This window comes from Leucoraja erinacea, chromosome 7 (genome assembly GCF_028641065.1).
Source record: "Leucoraja erinacea ecotype New England chromosome 7, Leri_hhj_1, whole genome shotgun sequence".
NCBI lineage: Eukaryota > Metazoa > Chordata > Chondrichthyes > Rajiformes > Rajidae > Leucoraja > Leucoraja erinaceus.
In genome coordinates this window covers 2,383,513-2,401,354 of record NC_073383.1, presented here as the reverse complement: position 1 = coordinate 2,401,354, position 17,842 = coordinate 2,383,513, and the positions used below count along the sequence as shown (strand labels likewise).

The 17,842-nt window shown below is 41.7% G+C and overlaps 1 protein-coding gene across 4 annotated transcripts in view; it reads right to left on the bottom strand.

Annotated features, from left to right (window-relative positions):
- pikfyve (phosphoinositide kinase, FYVE finger containing) overlaps window positions 1-17,842 on the bottom strand; it is a 126,560-nt gene that overhangs the window by 42,397 nt on the left and 66,321 nt on the right. For all 4 annotated transcript variants that reach the window (XM_055637655.1, XM_055637657.1, XM_055637658.1 and 1 more), the window contains 8 exons: window positions 16,807-16,869; window positions 11,115-11,244; window positions 7,397-7,577; window positions 7,069-7,143; window positions 6,825-6,932; window positions 6,493-6,633; window positions 5,096-5,222; window positions 1,504-2,711 (listed from right to left, as the gene is read on the bottom strand). In XM_055637655.1, the coding sequence (XP_055493630.1) occupies window positions 1,504-2,711; window positions 5,096-5,222; window positions 6,493-6,633; window positions 6,825-6,932; window positions 7,069-7,143; window positions 7,397-7,577; window positions 11,115-11,244; window positions 16,807-16,869 (2,033 nt within the window). The remainder of the gene's footprint in view (window positions 1-1,503; window positions 2,712-5,095; window positions 5,223-6,492; window positions 6,634-6,824; window positions 6,933-7,068; window positions 7,144-7,396; window positions 7,578-11,114; window positions 11,245-16,806; window positions 16,870-17,842) is intronic.

Here is a 17,842-nt window from a genome sequence, read left to right as displayed (position 1 = left end):
ACCTGTTCCATACTTCCTCCCTCACCTCCATCCATGGACCCCAGCAGCCTTTCCAGGTGAGACAGAGTTCCCATGCACCTCCTCTACCCTCATCTACTGCATCCGATGTTCCAGATGTGTTCTCCTGTGCACCGAGACCAGGCGTACACGCAGCAACCTTTTCGCTGAACGCTTGCTGAACGGGCAGCATGGTAGTGTTGCTGCCTTACAGCGCCCGAGACACGGGTTCAATCCTGACTATGGGTGCTTGCCTGTTCATTCTCCCGTGACATGTGTAGGTTTTCCCCGGGAGCTCTAGTTTCCTCCCATGCTCCATAGGCATACAGGTTTGTAGGTTAATTTGCTTGGTAAAATTGTAAATTGTCCCTAGCGTGTGTAGGATAGCGTTAGTGTGCAAGGATCGCTGGTCAGCGCGGACCCAGTGGACCGAAGGGTCTGTTTCCTCGCTGTAAACTCGAAAACTAAACTAAAGCTAAACTTCCAATCAGTGTGCCAAGGCCCACCGAATCTCCCTGTTGCTACCCATTAACTCCTTTTCCCATTCCGAGACTGACCTTTCTGTCCGCCGCCACCTCCATTGCCAGAGTGAGGCCACATGCAAACTGGAGGAACCACCCCACCCGAGAAGCTAACAACTCAGCAGTAAGATCAGTGAATACTCTTTTAAGTAACCTCTAACAACCCCTCTCCTCCTCCATTCCTTTCTCCCCCACACTCACTTTCTTCCACCTCTCCCCCTTGCCCCACCAGGACTCGCACCCATTTCAAGCCCCCACCCCCCCCCCACCTCGCCTGTGTTCACCTAGTACCTGGCACGTTTTGTCCTGCCCCTCCTTTCTTCCAGGATTCATTCCATTCTCAATCAGTCTGAAGAAGGGTCTCGACCAGAAACATCATCTATCCATGTTCTCCAGGTATGCAGCCTGGCCTGCTGCGTTACTACAGCACTTAGCATCTTCGAATGTATTCTAATCATTTTTTTCAAAAATGCTTCATTTCTCATTTAAACTCAAAACATTTTCCCAATGATACTTATGCACAATGAGAAATGCTTTAAAATGCTGTAGAAAGCCCTTTTAAAAAAGACCTGATATGTGAAGACTTCCCAAAACAATATTAATCTTGCTTCTCAGAATACCAAGTTGCAAAAAAATATCACCAACTACACAGTTTTGCCATCTGTTACAGTACAAATTTCAGTTTATGTGTCAAAAACAACCATAACTATTTTCATCTGATAAACCCGTTTTGCTGCTGCTGCAAGAAATAATTTCATTGTTCGGTTTCAGTACATATGACAATAAAACAAGCTTGATTTTCAGATTAACAACATGTTAATGATTAGCCCATAAGTGTGGTGAATCCATAAACGATTATTAGCTCAATGTTCAATGACCTGGATTGGTTTTAGGACTAATGTACATTCTTCAAAATTAGGAGATGATGCGACAATGGGAAATTAAAACCTCCAGTTCAAAGCTAAAAGGAAATTGACATTCTTACCTTTGTTGCCCACATCAACTCATTCTGGGTCTGTGCTCGCTGGATTTCCTCATCCCCATCTTTCATGGTTGTTTTATTGCTGTCCTCTTTATTCTGTGTAAAAGGATCTATTTCTTCATTCTTTATCCTACCACCTCGAGCTCTGTAATCAGCTAACAGTTTCGACAAACTTTGGTTCCTTCCCAAGGAATGGGTTATTCTGGTACTCAGCAGATCATGTGATGGAAGAATTTGCGTAGATTTTGCCTGGACATTTCCATTTAGTCCCTGCAGATTTGTTACATCCTTAAGAAGTTGCTTCTTTCGTCTGCATTCTATCTCCTTAACTTCTTTGTGCAAGAGAGGGGACCAATAGATTTGCTCTGGAAAGTAGTCTCTTGTTGGGCATTTCATGCCTTTCTCAGTCAATAGGAAAGGTTCTCTGAATGTAATAAAAGGAGATATGCAAAGGATAACATCTTTCAATTCTTGCTTGAAAGCAATAGAATAGGACTTCAGTCTGTCTTCAGAGGAAGTCACGTGTTCAGTGATGAACAGATCTGTATCATCTTGAAGGGGATCACGGAAAAGTTTAGGCTCATTCACCGCTGACAGATCACGCCCCGCAGAGTCATTTAGTGATTTTGATTGTTCGTTTAAAAATGCACAATAATTGTCTGGAGGAGTTTGGTCTTCTTTATTTTCAGATGACAGTGAGTTTATTCGTGATGAATGGATGTCAAAAAAAGGGACATCTAACTCTGGAGGTGCGCTATCAGGCGTAGAACAATCTGGCTTTGCAAAAACACTGTCCTGAGAAACACTTTTTCTCATCAGTTTATCTTCCTCACAAAACGCATTTTCTGTTGAACACTCAAAACTAGGAGCTTGAGTAAATTCAGCTACCAAGGAAATGCCTTCGATTGCAGCATCAGTGTCTTTGGAAAGATAGCCAATCTTTTCATCATTGAATAAGTCTTGTCCATCATTACCCGTAGTCTCGCCATCAATTATGGAATTAATCGATCCGCTTTTAGATAAACTTGGAGGCATTGCAAATTCGTCCATTAGGAATGAAAGTTCAAGTTGAGAATGGTAAGCTACGCAGACCATGAAGATTAGAATTTCTTTCACCCTTGCTAGCTCATATTCTGACGCACCCCTTAGCTTCACAGTACATCCCAAATGTTGGGCACATCCTTCGAAAAACATAAGCGTTTTTGCGTGACCTGTGTAAGGAAAATGTAGATAAAATCATTACATTTCCAAAACAAATCCATGGTGTTACATGTGGTTGTTGTTCGTTCTTCGTAGTCGGAGAAGACCATGACTTCAGGGTTTTTGTTTGTGTGTCCGAAGGTGACTGGTGAGACCGATCCGGGCCTGGAAGGCAGGGGGGGGCAGAGAAAGAGGCAGGGGGGGGGGCAGAGAAGAGAGGCAGGGGGGGGCAGAGAAAGAGGCAGGGGGGGGGGCAGAGAAAGAGGCAGGGGGGGCAGAGAGAGAAAGAGGCAGGGGGGGGGCAGAGAAAGAGGCAGGGGGGGGCAGAGAAAGAGGCAGGGGGGGGAGAAGCAGAGAAAGAGGCAGGTGTGCAGAGAAAGAGGCAGGGGGGCAGAGAAAGAGACAGGGGGGCAGAGAAAGAGGCAGGGGGGCAGAGAAAGAGGCAGGGGGGCAGAGAAAGAGGCAGGGGGGCACAGAAAGAGGCAGGGGGCAGAGAAAGAGGCAGGGGGGCAGAGAAAGAGGCAGGGGGGAAGAGAAAGCGGCAGGGGGGCAGAGAAAGAGGCAGGGGGGGGAGAGAAGAGGCAGGGGGGGGCAGAGAAAGAGGCAGGGGGGGCAGAGAGAGAAAGAGGCAGGGGGGGCAGAGAAAGAGGCAGGTGTGCAGAGAAAGAGGCAGGGGGGCAGAGAAAGAGACAGGGGGGCAGACAAAGAGGCAGGGGGGCAGAGAAAGAGGCAGGGGGGGGGGCAGAGAGAGAGGGGTTAACCATGGTTAATCAAGGACCAGACGACATAGGTTTAAGGTGAAGAGGAAAAGATTTAATAGGAATCTGAGGCGTAACTTTTTCACAAAGGTTGGTGGGTGTATGGAACAAGCTGCCAGAGGAAGTAGTTGAGGCAGGGACTATCCCAACATTTAAGTAACAGTTAGACAGGTACGTGGATAGGACAGGTTTGGAGGGATAGGGACCAAGCGCAGGTAGGTGGGACTAGTGTAGCTCAGACATGTTTGTTGGTGTGGGCAAGTTGGGCCGAAGGGTCTGTTTCCACTCCGCATCACTCTATGACTAAGTAAAACATTGCTGTCATTTATATACAAAAGGTGACCTTAGAAATACAAGTTTTCCTCACAACGTTAATGGAATATAATAAACCAGAATAACTGGAACAATGTTTCAATTAACTTAATTTTTATGTTCAAAAAAGATCAATGCAGCAAATAGTGGCACTGAGATATGCCAATCTGTAAAAAGTTTTGGAACAGGTAGTTCTACAATAGTCTTGCATCATATAAAACAGTGTTATAAAAACAATTGTGTCAATGGGGATTGAGCTAGAGAGTTTAAGACTCTCAATAACAAATTCAAATTTCAAATTTATTTTGTCACATACACCTAGGTGTAGTGAAATTCTTTTTTTTTTCTTTTTTTTCTTAACAAAGTTTGTTCCCACTGCAGAGTATTCAAAAATAAAGATATTTTTCGTAGCTGTAAGTTTAATTTTGTTACTGCAAGCTAAAAAAGGCGAAAGCTTGTATTTACATTGTTTAATCGTGAAAAGCCTGGATAGAGCGAATATGGTGAGGATGTATCCACTAGTGGGAGAATCTAGGACCAGAGGCCATAGCCTCAGGATAAAAGGTCCTATCTTTAGAAAGATGGGAAGGAATGTCTTTAGTCAGAGGGTGGTGAATCTGTGGAATTCATTGCTACAGAAGGCTGTGGAGGCCGTCAATAAATATTTGTAAGGCAGGGATTGACAGATTTTTGATTAGTACAGGTGTCAGCGGTTATGGGGTGAAGGCTGGAGAATGGGGTTGAGAGGGAAAGATAGACCAGCCATGATTGAATGGCGGAGTAGACTTGATGGGATCAATAGCCTTATTCTGCTCCTAAAACATATGAACTTATGAATAGAGTTATTATTGCACAAGTGTCAATAGAAATTACAGCCTGTCAATTTCAATGGCCACTGAAGTGCAACTGACATTCTATGTTCTTAAGAGACAATGATGCCTGATTACTGTAGGGAGGTTACATGGACATAGTTTATTTTCCCTTGACTCTGCTCCACCCCAACAAGATAGCTTTTTTCCTACTTTTCAATTTCCAAAGTAACCATTAAGAGATTTTCTAGCTCCCGATCGAATTTGTGTTACAACCACTTTGGCACGCGCAATCGAGTTATATCCAACGCACATTAAGGAGACACATGTTATACAACAACTACCTGTATGTAAGTGTATGTGTGAGAGAGGAACTGTCAAAAAAGAATTTCCTAACAGCCAGACCCCAAAGGTCAACCATCTATCTCATAAATGGAGGCCGTTCCTCCATTAATCACATGCACAAGCCTACCTTCAGAAATGGACAGATGATGTCGCCATGGAAAATTTGCTTACCGTTAGAGAGCTGGAATGGCTGAAGAAAAAACTTATGGCATGTACCGAGACGAGGCTTTGTTAGAAGCTGGTCCATTGACATAACTAAGTCACCTTGGGTAACACGGCTCACTCGGTCAAGCACAATCTATGCACATAAAAAAAGGGATGTTTTTATCAGAGTTTCTTGCAGAAATCAATCAATAAATCTTAACCTGCCTTCACTTCAATTAACAGCTTTTTGCACAGAACAAACCTAAACTGTATAAAAACCTAACTAATGAAACAACTCTGCACAAACTTTCAACGAGAATTGTTGCACACAGTAAATCATAGAAACATAGAAAATAGGTGCAGGAGGAGACCATTCAGCCCTTCGAGCCAGCTCCGCCATTCATTGTGATCATGGTTGATTGTCCCCAATCAATAACCCGTGCCTGCCTTCTCCCCATATCCCTTGATTCCACTAGCCCCTAGAGCCCTATCTAACTCTCTCTTAAATCCATCCAGTGACTTGGCCTACACTGCCCTCTGCAGCAGGGAATTCCACAAATTCACAACTCTCTGGGTGAAAAGGTTTCTCACCTCAGTCTTAAATGGCCTCCCTTTTATTCTAAGACTGTGGCCCCTGGTTCTGGACTCGCCCAACATTGGGAACATTGTTCCTGCATCTAGCTTGTCCAGTCCTTTTATAATTTTATATGTTTCTATAAGAACCCCCTCTCATCCTTCTAGACTTCAATGCAAACAAGCCTAGTCTTTTCAATCTTTCCTCATGCAGCAGATGAGTTATGAATTGTATTTATTTTCTCACCCACTGAGTAATTACTCACTGCACTGTGGCTGGCAGTTGAAAATTACCCAGATTTAATCCAGGTAATTCAGTAAAATATTTTTCTCAGCAAACTTTGAAATAGTACCAATAGGAAAGATAGTAATAGATAATCTGCTCATCAGGTTTATTAAAATGCTTCTGAAAAAGTATGTTATGAAAAGGCATCAGATAAAATCTACCAATGGGAAATTGAGTAGCTGACTCCATGACTACAAAACATTTACACATCCATTTGTTTCTCATACAAATCTAGTTTTTCTTTAATACACTTCTGTCTGTACCTGTAAACACGAAAAGCTGGAGTAACTCAGCAAGTCAGACAGCATCTCTGGAGAAAAGGAATAGGTGACGCTTCGGGTTGAGACCTTTCTTCAGACTGATTCCTTCGCACCTATTCCTTCTCTCCAGAGACGCTGTCTGACCCACTGAGTTACTGCAGTTTTTGTGTCTATCTTCATTTTAAACCAGCATCTGCAGTTCCTTTCTACACACTTGTGCGTATAATGTAACGATAGGTGGTAAGAAATCTGAATTTCGAATACTTTGAAGAGTATGGTGCGTGCAATATGTTGGGGGTACTTACAGGCTTTACATTAATAACTAAGGTGATTCCATTCTCCAGAAGCATATCTTGAGCAATACGAGAAACTGTCTTTTCCACAAGAACCAGATTTGGTCGAACATCCACTATTCGCTGTACGTAATTCTTCAGAAATTCTCTTTCCTAATTATCACACAAATTTTACTGTTAATCTGATGTATTTATAAGCTACAAAAAATGTGGTAGCATTTAAAACCAAAATGACAATATATTAACGATTAGCTGGATGCAATATTATTTTTATAACATATCCATTTGCACACCAGAATTTAGAAATGTAGAAGCATAGTAGTGAGCAATATTTAAACACAAACCTGTAGAACAATGGGATCTATGCATGTAAACTTTGTTTCCTCTCGATAGAGATATTCAATTGAACATTTCAATAGCAGAATCTTTGGATTTTTTATGTAGGCGTTCATCTGTGAAAATTTCAGAACCATAGTTATACTAAAACAATATTACCAGCCCCAACATTAAAGGCATACAAAATTGATTGTCATTAACTGCCCTCTTACAAAATGCAGAAAAAAATAGCAATGGACAATTTCTTCTCACCTTCTTGTGGGCTATGTTTTTGGTGCAAATAAATCCATTTACAACTGCAGAATCAAATTTCTTTCCACCAGGTATCTCAAAAGAAAGAAAAATAAAATATTTTTTGAAAATATCATATGTTTAGCAAGCAAATTCATTTTTGGCTGGAAAATGTATTCTAATTTGTAAATTAATTCTGAAATTAAATGTCTGTTTTAAAAGGCAAATGCATGACAGAATCTAAACCCGAACTATATGAGATTCACGCAAATAGACAATCTTCATGTGACATAATTTTTCATATTGTTGCAAAAGCATGTAGTTATCACTCAGGAATAGCAACTGATACCTTTTTAATATGAACAAATTGACGGATATCCATGTCATCGTCATTATCCTTGACATCTGGATGCACAGTCTGAACAACCTGCCGGACCACAGGAACAATGATATCTCTCCATGATAATGAGAGAGACTCGCTGTACAGGAGCTGCTGTAATAAGGCCATCATTTGACTATGATTAGCTGAACTGCACACAAAAAGAGAAAATAGAAATCAATGCATTTTTCTGTTGAAACTAATATGCATACTTTCATTTCACTGCACATCTCGTATGTGTATGTGACAAATAAACTTGACTTGACTTAAACTTGACTTGACTTGTTCATGCACGATGAGCAATTATTTTCAAACAGTTAACATTCATATCTAGGTTCATGTGAGTAAATTTGAGGAGAAACCTCAAATCTTTTAAGGGTTTATCAAATATTTACCAGTGCAATTCAATTCAAAGTTATTATTAGTCAATTTTCCATCTAAAGTTAGAAATAATTAAAGTAGTCATCATTTATAACTTTTTTAACACAATTTTGAGCACCCAAATCTGTCAAATGTCGTAAGAAACCCTGCAATTTACTGCTGTTTTCAAATAATGCATAAATTAATATTTCTGTAATTATTATACTGGAGATCATCTTAACTTAAAATGACAGTGTGATATTCTATATAGTCCAATTCAGATTGATGTTGACATTAAGAAAAACATAAATGAAGTCATGAAGTTGGATTTAGAGATGAATATCCAAAAGTCTGTTGCTTTTTATATGTAGGTATGTTACAAAACTTACCTTCAGCAGCGCTGCAGTTCTGTCACTGGCTGCGTGACTTTGGCACCTTTGAGAGGGGGGGGGGGGGTTAAAATGCGGTTTTCTACCACCTGTCCTGGATTATATTTTCTCAGGGAGCTAGTTAACGCTGAAGATTTGTTCCGACTGCCGTTCTGTGATTTTTATTTATTTTTTGTTCTTTTTTTAAAATCGTTGGATCATTTCAGCGCTGGAGTAAACTAAAAAGCCGCTTCTAATGCCGTGAACGCCGACAACGGGGACGGATTTCAGGTACGGGACAGCAAACGGAAAGCCGTTTATTTTACATATAAATGTGCTTCTTAAGATGACCTTAATCCACATTTTACATTGCGAAATGGTGATTTGGGCCCCATACGAACCGGCAGTATTTTTCTTGCCGATATTGCGTTTAAATTCACCGCAACGTTCCAATCGATCGCGTTCCACAAAATCCCACTCACAAGATGATTTAAATGGCCATTAATTTACAGGAATTAAACACTAAATTCCTTCCATTTGGCATAAATTCGTGACAATGAGATTTAAAAATCATGTTATATTGTGAAATCTTGTGTGAATGTTATTTGGACACTTAGGCTATTTAAAAATGTTCATATTTTCTTAAGAAATGGATAGATGTTTAGATCTAGTAATTGAATTTTGTAATTAGCTACAATTGGGTAACTAACTAATTATATGCTTTAATTTCAGGTCATCCAAGTAAGATTGTTTCATATTTGTTTCAGAATGCTTCAATCTATAATAACTGAAAATTTATTTCAGTTCTCTTAATTTTTAAGAAAGTTATGGGCTTTTGACTGTCCCCGATCACATCTTTTGTGTTAAGTCAATTGAAAAGCAATAGGGAACAAGATGCTAATTTCCGAGTATGAAAATGGCCATAACTTTTTTAATACTGAAGATATCAAAGTGAATTAGGTGTCAAATTAAACTTCTTTTTATGCTTTATCTGATGGGATAAATTGCAGACTTGATTTTTTAAATCTCAAAATTTTGTAACATTGCTATTATATGCCCTTCAAAACAATTATAATAGCACTAGCAATTATTAATTAAAGTAGATCTTGGTTTAAACAAACATTTCTGACTATATTAGTACAGGTGCACAACCTTTTATCCGAAGATCCAAATAACGAAAACCTCCGAATAGCGACATTTTTTCAGTCCTTGAATAAAGGTCCTTGAAAACGTTCACCAAGGGCGGCCCGCAGAGGTGACAGCGGAACCTCCGGTCGGTCCTCGAAGAACGGGGAACTAAATCCCCATTCATAAAAGAGAAGGTGAGGGTATATTGCGCGGGAGGGTTAATAATTGGCAATATGCTGCTGCCTGCCCGCTGAGTTATAAAGTTCCCACGGTAGACACGATACACAGTGTATCGTGAGTCTTGCGTGCAAACTTTTTAACTCAGCGGGCAGGCAGCAGCAAATTGTCGCTCCCTTCAGTTTCACCCCACCTACACCCCTCTGCTTCCCGGCCATGTGTGTGACCCCTTCCCTCCCCTCTCCAGCTCCCCGCGCATTGCACCGGTGCGGGGGCTTTGCACTGTCTTCACGTTGGAGCCAGTGCCAGTCACCGGAGACGTCAGGACCAACGGGACACCGACCCCCAGGCCCACTGCAAGCACGGAGATCCCAGAGACCCACAGCCAGCAGCAGCCCAGCCCAGCCCCGTTCCAATTCCAGAGGAACACGCTCTCCGCTGTCCCCGTAGGGACAGAAGCTGATGGCTCGGGCTGTGACGTGTCCGGCCACCCCCCTGTACAGGAGCCGAGACTGGGAAGTGTGGGGTTGTTTGCAGTTGCAGAGGGAGGGGGCAAGGGCGGTACAGTTCCCAGTCTCAGCTCCATTCCAGGGGGGTGACCGGAGACGTCAGGACCAACGGGACACCGACTGCAAGCACGGAGATCCCAGAGACTCACAGCCAGCAGCAACTCTAGCGCAGCCCCGCTCCAACTCCAGAGGAACCCGGGTTGCGGATGAAGGGGCGCAGCTCGGGCTGTGGGCGAACTGCCACTTGTCGCTGTAGCGGCGCATCGGGGAACGGGTTCTTGTTGGTCCTGACGTCTCCGGCCACCCCCCTGGACAGGAGCTGAGAGACGTCAGGACCACCAGAAGCCGCTCCCCGATGCGCCGCTACAGCGACAAGTGGCAGTTCGCCCACAGCCCGAGCTGCGCCCCCTCATCGGGACACCGACCCCCAGGCCCACTGCAAGCACGGAGATCCCAGAGACTCACAGCCAGCAACAACTCTAGCCCAGCCCCGCTCCAACTCCAGAGGAACCCGGGTTGTGGATGAGGGGGTGCAGCTCGGGCTGTGGGCGAACTGCCACGTCGCCGTAGCGGCCCATCGGGGAGCGGATTCCTCTGGAGTTGGAGGGACAGGGAGACACAGCGGCTTTTGAGAATGGTGGGCAATCACTTCCAAAGTTCTGCCCACACAGTCAGTACACCTCTCCTACACTTGTCTCCCGCACTAAGATCATCTCGCAGAGAATGATCCCAGCCTAACCCTCCCTATTCTCTCCTATTCTGCAAGAAAAAACTACATTGAAGACTCAAACTCGCGATCGAGTAACTGCCGGGATCGAGGCACAAACTCGCGACCTTGCGGATATGAGCCGAGCACTCTACCACTGAGCCAGCCGTTAAAATCTACGCTAAAAATCTTCCACTCCGAAAGCCGAAAAATTCTGAATTACGAAAAGTGTCTGGTCCCAAGGCTTTCGGATAAAAGGTTGTGCACCTGCACCAACACCAAGAATAGAAATGTTATGCTTTATAAACATAGAAGGTGCATTGAGTGAAATACACATCTTCCATACAAGCTAGTTTCTAATTTGCTAATTGCAATTTTACTTGGAGTAATTGTAATGGAGTAATAACATATTATACTCCAGCTTGGATAGATATACTAACAGTAGTCTCTCCATAGCTTGTTTCTCTCCATTTTCTTCCCTGAGGTGTTCCAATGAGCTGTGATGCCACCCAAGTGGTGTAAAAAGAAGATCTTTTGATTTTTCTTCAACCCGGCGATTAAAGAGAGATTCTGGAAGCAAAACATAAGAAAAAGAATAATTTAAAGAAGTCTTTCATTCGCTCAGAAGAAAAAGAGCACTCTTTTTGAAAATCACAAAAACTAAAGATGCTGGAAATCTGACACAAAAACAAAAAATGCTGGAAAGCTCAGCAAGTCAGGCAACATCAGTGGAAATAGAAATAGTTAATGTTTCAGGTCTGAGGCCCTTTGTCAGAGCTGAGAAAGACAGAGATGCAAGCTAGTTTTCAGCAGCAAAAGAGGTGGGTTGGGATGTGTAGCTCAAAGAAAATGTCTTATAGGACGTCGAATAGGCTGAATTTCAGCAATTAAGAGAACATTGAGCTTCTTGATCTTTGTTATATGATATAGTTATAGAGCCTTACAATATGGAAACAGGCCTTTTGGCTGAACTTGTCCATGCCGACCAGGATGTCTATCGAAGCTAGTCCCATTTGCCTATGTCCGACCCGAATCTATCCAAACTTTTCCTATCCATGTAACTGTCCAAATGTCTTTCAAATATTATTGTACCTGCGTCAGCCACTTCCTCTGCCAGCTGTTCTCGATACATGCCATCTTCTGCGTGAAAAGGTTGCTCCACAAGTTCCTATTAAATCTTTCCCTTCTCACCTTAAACCTATGCCCTCTAGTTCTTAACTCTCGAGCCTTGCGATAAAGGCCTATGATTTTATACATCTCTAAGATCACCCCTCAGTGTCCTCTGCTCCAAGGGATAAATTCTTAGCCTGCCCTACCATCCTTATTGCTCAGTCTCTTGAGTCCTGGCAACATCCTCAGAACTCCTTTCTACACTCTTTCAACTTAATGGTATTTTTCCTATAATAGGGTGATCAAAACTGAACACGTGGCTTCATGAACGTCATACGTAACATCCCAACTTCTATACTCGTCTGAAGAAGGGTTCAGACCGGAAACATTGCTAATCCATGTTCTCCAGGGATGCTGCCATATTCGTGCAGTTACTCCAGCATTGTGTGTCTTTTTTTTCCTATACTCAATTACCTGACTGATGAAGGAAAATGTGCCCAAACCGTTCTTCGACAACCTGTCCATCCATGACACCAGTTTAAGGAAAATATGTACTTGTACTTGTAGGTCTCTTTGATCCATACCCTCCCCAGGGCCCTAACAACTATTACCGCCCAAAACGCAACATCTTACCCAGCTGAGTAGCTCCCACAATAATTCTTGATAACCATCATCACTATCTACAACACCATCCGTTTTAGTATAAGAGTAGAGCAAGTAAAATTGAGCCAATGTGACATAAAAAAAAGAAACTGGCAATGCTGAAAAAGCTACGCAATTCACGCAGCTTTGGTGGATAGTGAAACATTTAACAGTTAGCTAACCCTAACCCCGTTTCAAAAGAGGGACTATTCATCAGATCGGAGAAACTGAAAACAAGTTAATCTAGCTAACAACAGAGGTTGGATGAATAGGCTACAGATGGAATAAAGGAAACTTCACTGATGGGTGAAGTTACTTGGCTAGTTTGTTGTTAATGTGGTTCTGCTACATTGAGACAAGCAGAAATGGTTCTTATTTAGACATAAAAGCATCGCAGAATCATATAGCATTGAAACAGGCCCTTCGGCCCAACTTGTTCCCATCAACATGTTCCATCTATACTAGTCCCACTGCCTGCGTTTGGCCAATATCCCTCTAAACCCGTCCCATCCATGTAACTGTCTAATTGTTTCTTAAACATTGTGATAGTCCCTGACTCAACTACCTCCTCTGGCAGCGCATTCCATACACCCACCACCCTTTGTGAGGAAAAAGTTACCCCTTAGATTCCTATTCAATCTTTTCCCCCTCCCCCTTCCCCCTGTCCTCTGTTTCTTGATTCCCCAACACTGAGCAAGAAACTCTGTGTCTACCCAATCTATTCCTCTCATGATTTTATACCTCGATAAGATCACCCCTCATCCTCCTGTGCTCCAAGGAGTAGAATACCAGCCTGCTCAACCTTTCCCTGTAGCTCAGGCCCACGTGGCCTGGCAACATCCTCGTAAAAATCTTCTCTGTGCTCATTCCAGCTTGACAAGATCTTTCCTGTAACACGGTGCCCACAACTGAACACACTACTCGAAATGTAGCCTCCACATCTTATATAACTGCAACATGGTCTCCCAACTTCTGTACTCTGAGGATATATTCTAAAGTTAGATAATGAATATTGTGTACATCAGATATAGTATCCAGATAAAGGAAAATATAAGTGAACCACAGCTTCACATGAAAAGAGTGTTTGGGTTCCTAGATGGTGGGAACGGACAAGATGAAAGAGCATGTGTTCACCTCCTATGGTGGCATGATGGCTAGTTGTGAGTGGGGACAAAAGACCAGACAACAGTCTATGAAATTATAACAGGGAAGGGGAATGCACGCATGGTGGTGGAATCTTCTTGGTGCCAGTAGAATTTGCGAAGGGTGATTTGTTGAATGCAGAGGCTGCTTGGGAGGAAGGCAAGGCCCAGGGGAACTGTCCTCACTTTGTCCAGAAGAGACAGGGAAGAGTAGAGGTGTAGGAAACAGATGATATACAGTTAAGGGCTTTGTTCACAATGGTAGAGGGGATGCAATTGTTCAAAAAGAAGGAACACATTTCAGAGAATGTGTGTACAATGTCTCTTCATTGAAGCAAATGCAATACAGAGAAGCATCTGAGGTACTGGAATAAAGTAATTCAAGTAAATAGGATGGAAGTTTAAGCAAAACGGCTGTAGGAGTCAGTGGGCTTGTAGTGGATGTTAGGGGGTAGGCCATCCTTTGCGTGAAGATGGGGAGTTCCAGAAAGATGAGGTCAGAAATAAAGATTTGTTCTTAATGTTTACACTGCACATAGAAACATAGAAAAATAGATGCAGGAGTAGGCCATTCGGCCCTTTGAGCCAGCACCTCAGTTCAACATGATCACGGCTGATCATCTAAAATCAGTACCCCGTTCTTGCTTTTTCCCCCATATCCATTGATTCCTTTAACCCTAAGAGCTAAAGTAAAGATTAAGTAAAGGATATGCAGGATTTAGCTCAAAGGTATTCTGACTGGAAATGGGTGGAGATGGAAGAGCTGGAATGGTTGTGAGACCAAGAAATCTGGAAGCCTGTTCTGAATGTCCAGCAGATCTGTAGAAATCCTTTAAGTGGGGTTCCCATACTTGGGAAGCAAGATTTACAAGCTGATCTAATTTCAAGTAGAAAGCGTGGTTCACAGGGGCCAAAAAGGTCTGGGAAAAACAATGCTGATCTTCCTGGCTCGCAAGTAGTCCTCAAGTGTATTTCGATTCAGCCTTTGTTGCTTGTTTGCAGCAACTTGGAATCCCAAAACATGACTATCCAAATTGAAAAATAGAATGAGTGATGAAGTGAAGCTAGCTCATTATGAAATTTAGACAGCCATTTCAGTTTCCACCAGCTAGTTTTGTGCCTCAACTAAAACAAGATGGGATCAATGCAGGTTCTGTTCCAGATTTTTTTTAATTTAAACTTCACACCCTACTCATTTATAAAAGATAAGATTCAGCACAACATAAATGTCAGCCTCCATGTTCACAAGTCCATGATTTTAAATGTATAGGGTGAGAATTATGGGCTAAAAAAAAATAAATACAGACAGAACTTCTATTCCATTGAAGTTTATTTTGGAATGACAAATTTTAGAGGCACTCTAAATATCCCGTCCAAAAATTCCTCTGATTATGAAGATCATAACTTTGCATATAACATTGCAAAGATTTGTGGGAAGCCAGAGGATTGGGGTTTTTAAAGAACAAAATGTAACTAAAAGGACAATATGGAGAGAAAAGATGAGGTTCGAATGCAAGCTAGCCAATAATATAAAGGAGGATAGCAACAGTTTCTACGGATATATAAAGAGTAAAAAAGAGGCAAGAGTGGACGTTGGGCCGCTGGAGAATGATGCAGGAGAAGTGACGACGGGAAATCAAGAAATGGCAGAGGAATTGAATACCTTTTTTGCATCAGTCTTCACAGTGGAAGACAGCAGCAGTGTGCCTGCAATCCTAGCGAGTAAATGGGTGGAAGTTAATGGTGTGGCTATTACTAAGGAGAAGGTGCTAGGAAAACTGAAAGGTCTTAATTAGAATGGGTGTCAAGGGTTATGGGGAGAAGGCAGGAAAATGGGATTAGGAGGTAGAGATCAGCCATGATTGAATGGCAGAGTGGACTCGATGGGCTAAATGACCAAATTCAACTCCTATAACGTGTGAACGTGAAGTGATAGGAGCAGAATTAGGCCAAGTCTACTCTGCCATTCAATCATGGCTGATCTATCTCTCCTTCCTAACCCCATTCTCCTGCCTTCTCCCCATAACCTCTGACATCTGTACTAATTAAGAATCTATCTCTGCCTTAAATATATCCACTGACTTGGCCTCTCAGCCTTCTGTGACAAAGAATTCCACAGATTCACCATCGACTAAAGAAACTCCTCATCTCCTTCCTGAAAGAACATCCGTTAATTCTGAGGCTATGACCTCTGGTTCCAAAATTGCTCACAATATTTCAAATGAGGCCTGACCAGCGCCATATTACATTCCTGTTTTTATATACAAGACCTCTCAAAATAAATGCCCGCATTGCGTTTGCTTTCTATACTACCGATTCGACTTGCAGATTAACTTTTTGGAAATGATGCACCAGCCCTCCCAAGTCCCTTTGCACCTCTGATTTCTGGATTCTCTCCCCATTTACAAAATAATAATCTACTCCTTTATTCCTACTACCAAAATGCATGACTCCACACTTCACTACACTATATTCCATCTGCCACTTGTCTGCCCACTCTTCCAACCTATCCAAATCCTGCAGTGTCCCTGCTTTCTCTACACTACCTGCCCCTCCACCTATTTTCATATCATCCGCAAACTTAGCCACAAAGCCTTGAATCCCCTCATCCAAATCATTATATACAACGTGAAGAGCAGCGCCCTAGCACTGAACCCAGTGGAACTCCGCTAGTCACTGGCAGCCAACCAGAAAAAGCCCCCTTTATTGCCGCTCTTTGCCTTCTGCCATCCAGCCAACCTGAAACCGGTTATTTGTTGGAATGATATTATTTTTGTCACCTGCCCATTTAACGGCAAGTCAACATCAGTTCAAGTTGCACCATTCCAAGTTTAGTTAATGCGATTCATTAGCTTTGATTTAATCTATCACAGGAGTAATTGAGTTCTAACATTTAACACAGCTGATAAGAGCAACTTCCATATAATGTCTTGACGATACCTTAGTGTTTCAAAACCAAATGATTTATTTTGCAGTAGTCACTATGGTTCAATACACTACAGCAAATATGGCACAACAGACACGGAATGTCCTGTTCAAATAAAATCTCTTTTTTTAATGATTAAGTGCATAGCTCCTGAGATGGACTTAAACCTGATGCCCATTTAAGATTACACTCAAGTGCAAACAGTGCAACATTTTAAACTTTGATTACATTTTTAACAATGAAAGGAAAGTTTACAGATAAACATTTCACATGTCATAATCGCAAGAAATTTGTACCTAAAATGTTACTTGCCTTTAATAAAAGCATCACTTATACCGATGATTTGTTGAACTCCATCTTCAGATACCAGGAATTCTGGCAAACAAATGAGGTAAACTGACTTTAACAAGCAGAAAAATTGTGCAACTGTACAACGTTATTCACAATAGACAAGTAACATGCTGTCATGAAAATGAAATCAATATTTTAATCTTGTTGGAAAATAAAATAAAAACGGGTTGTTAATATAAAATTAAAGTTTGAAGACACCATTTCTGAGATTTGCTGGATTAAAACAAAAGTTTATGAACTTAAAGGATTTAATCTTAGCTAAATGCAATCTACAGAATAAAGAAATGCATGAATATGTCAGCCACCGAACACAAGACAAACACAGAGCACACCACGCAAAGCTTGTTATTTCACAAGGTCAGGACAAGAATAAACATTATCAAAATTAAATGCTATATGGTACTAAGCAAATGATGGCATCTTGCACAAGCAAAGACATTAGCTTAAAGAGGCTGTGATACAACAATAACTTATGGACACCATCAGCGTAGCGATAACAAATGATAGACTTAACTATATTCTAGGAAGATAAAAGAGAACATGATCAAAACAATATAATTTGAAGGCATTCAGCATAGCAAGAAGACAAATCCATGGCATCTGTAAAATGCCAGCCAGTTGCAACGCAAAGATTAGTTGCAAAGCAGGTACAAGAATTGTAATGTTACCATGCAAAGGATATGGCATTGATTATTTTTTTATATAGAGAGTGGATGAACTGAAGGAGGGTTATGGGCAGAATAGGGAAAAATAATCAGGACTGTTTTACTGTCAAGCCAAGGTGCAAATACAGCCCAGTATTCAGGCATTGCTTACTCATTCAATAAAATTAATTCCCTTTTGTTTTAAGAAAGTAAATTAGTTCTTCTGGATTAAACCAAGGGGCCAAAACTCTATACTAACTACCAGGTGTCAACAATTACTTATTTTTTTAATTAAGCATACTTTTATCTTGGGCATTAATTTTACCCCAAACCTCAGACTAAAGAACTAAACT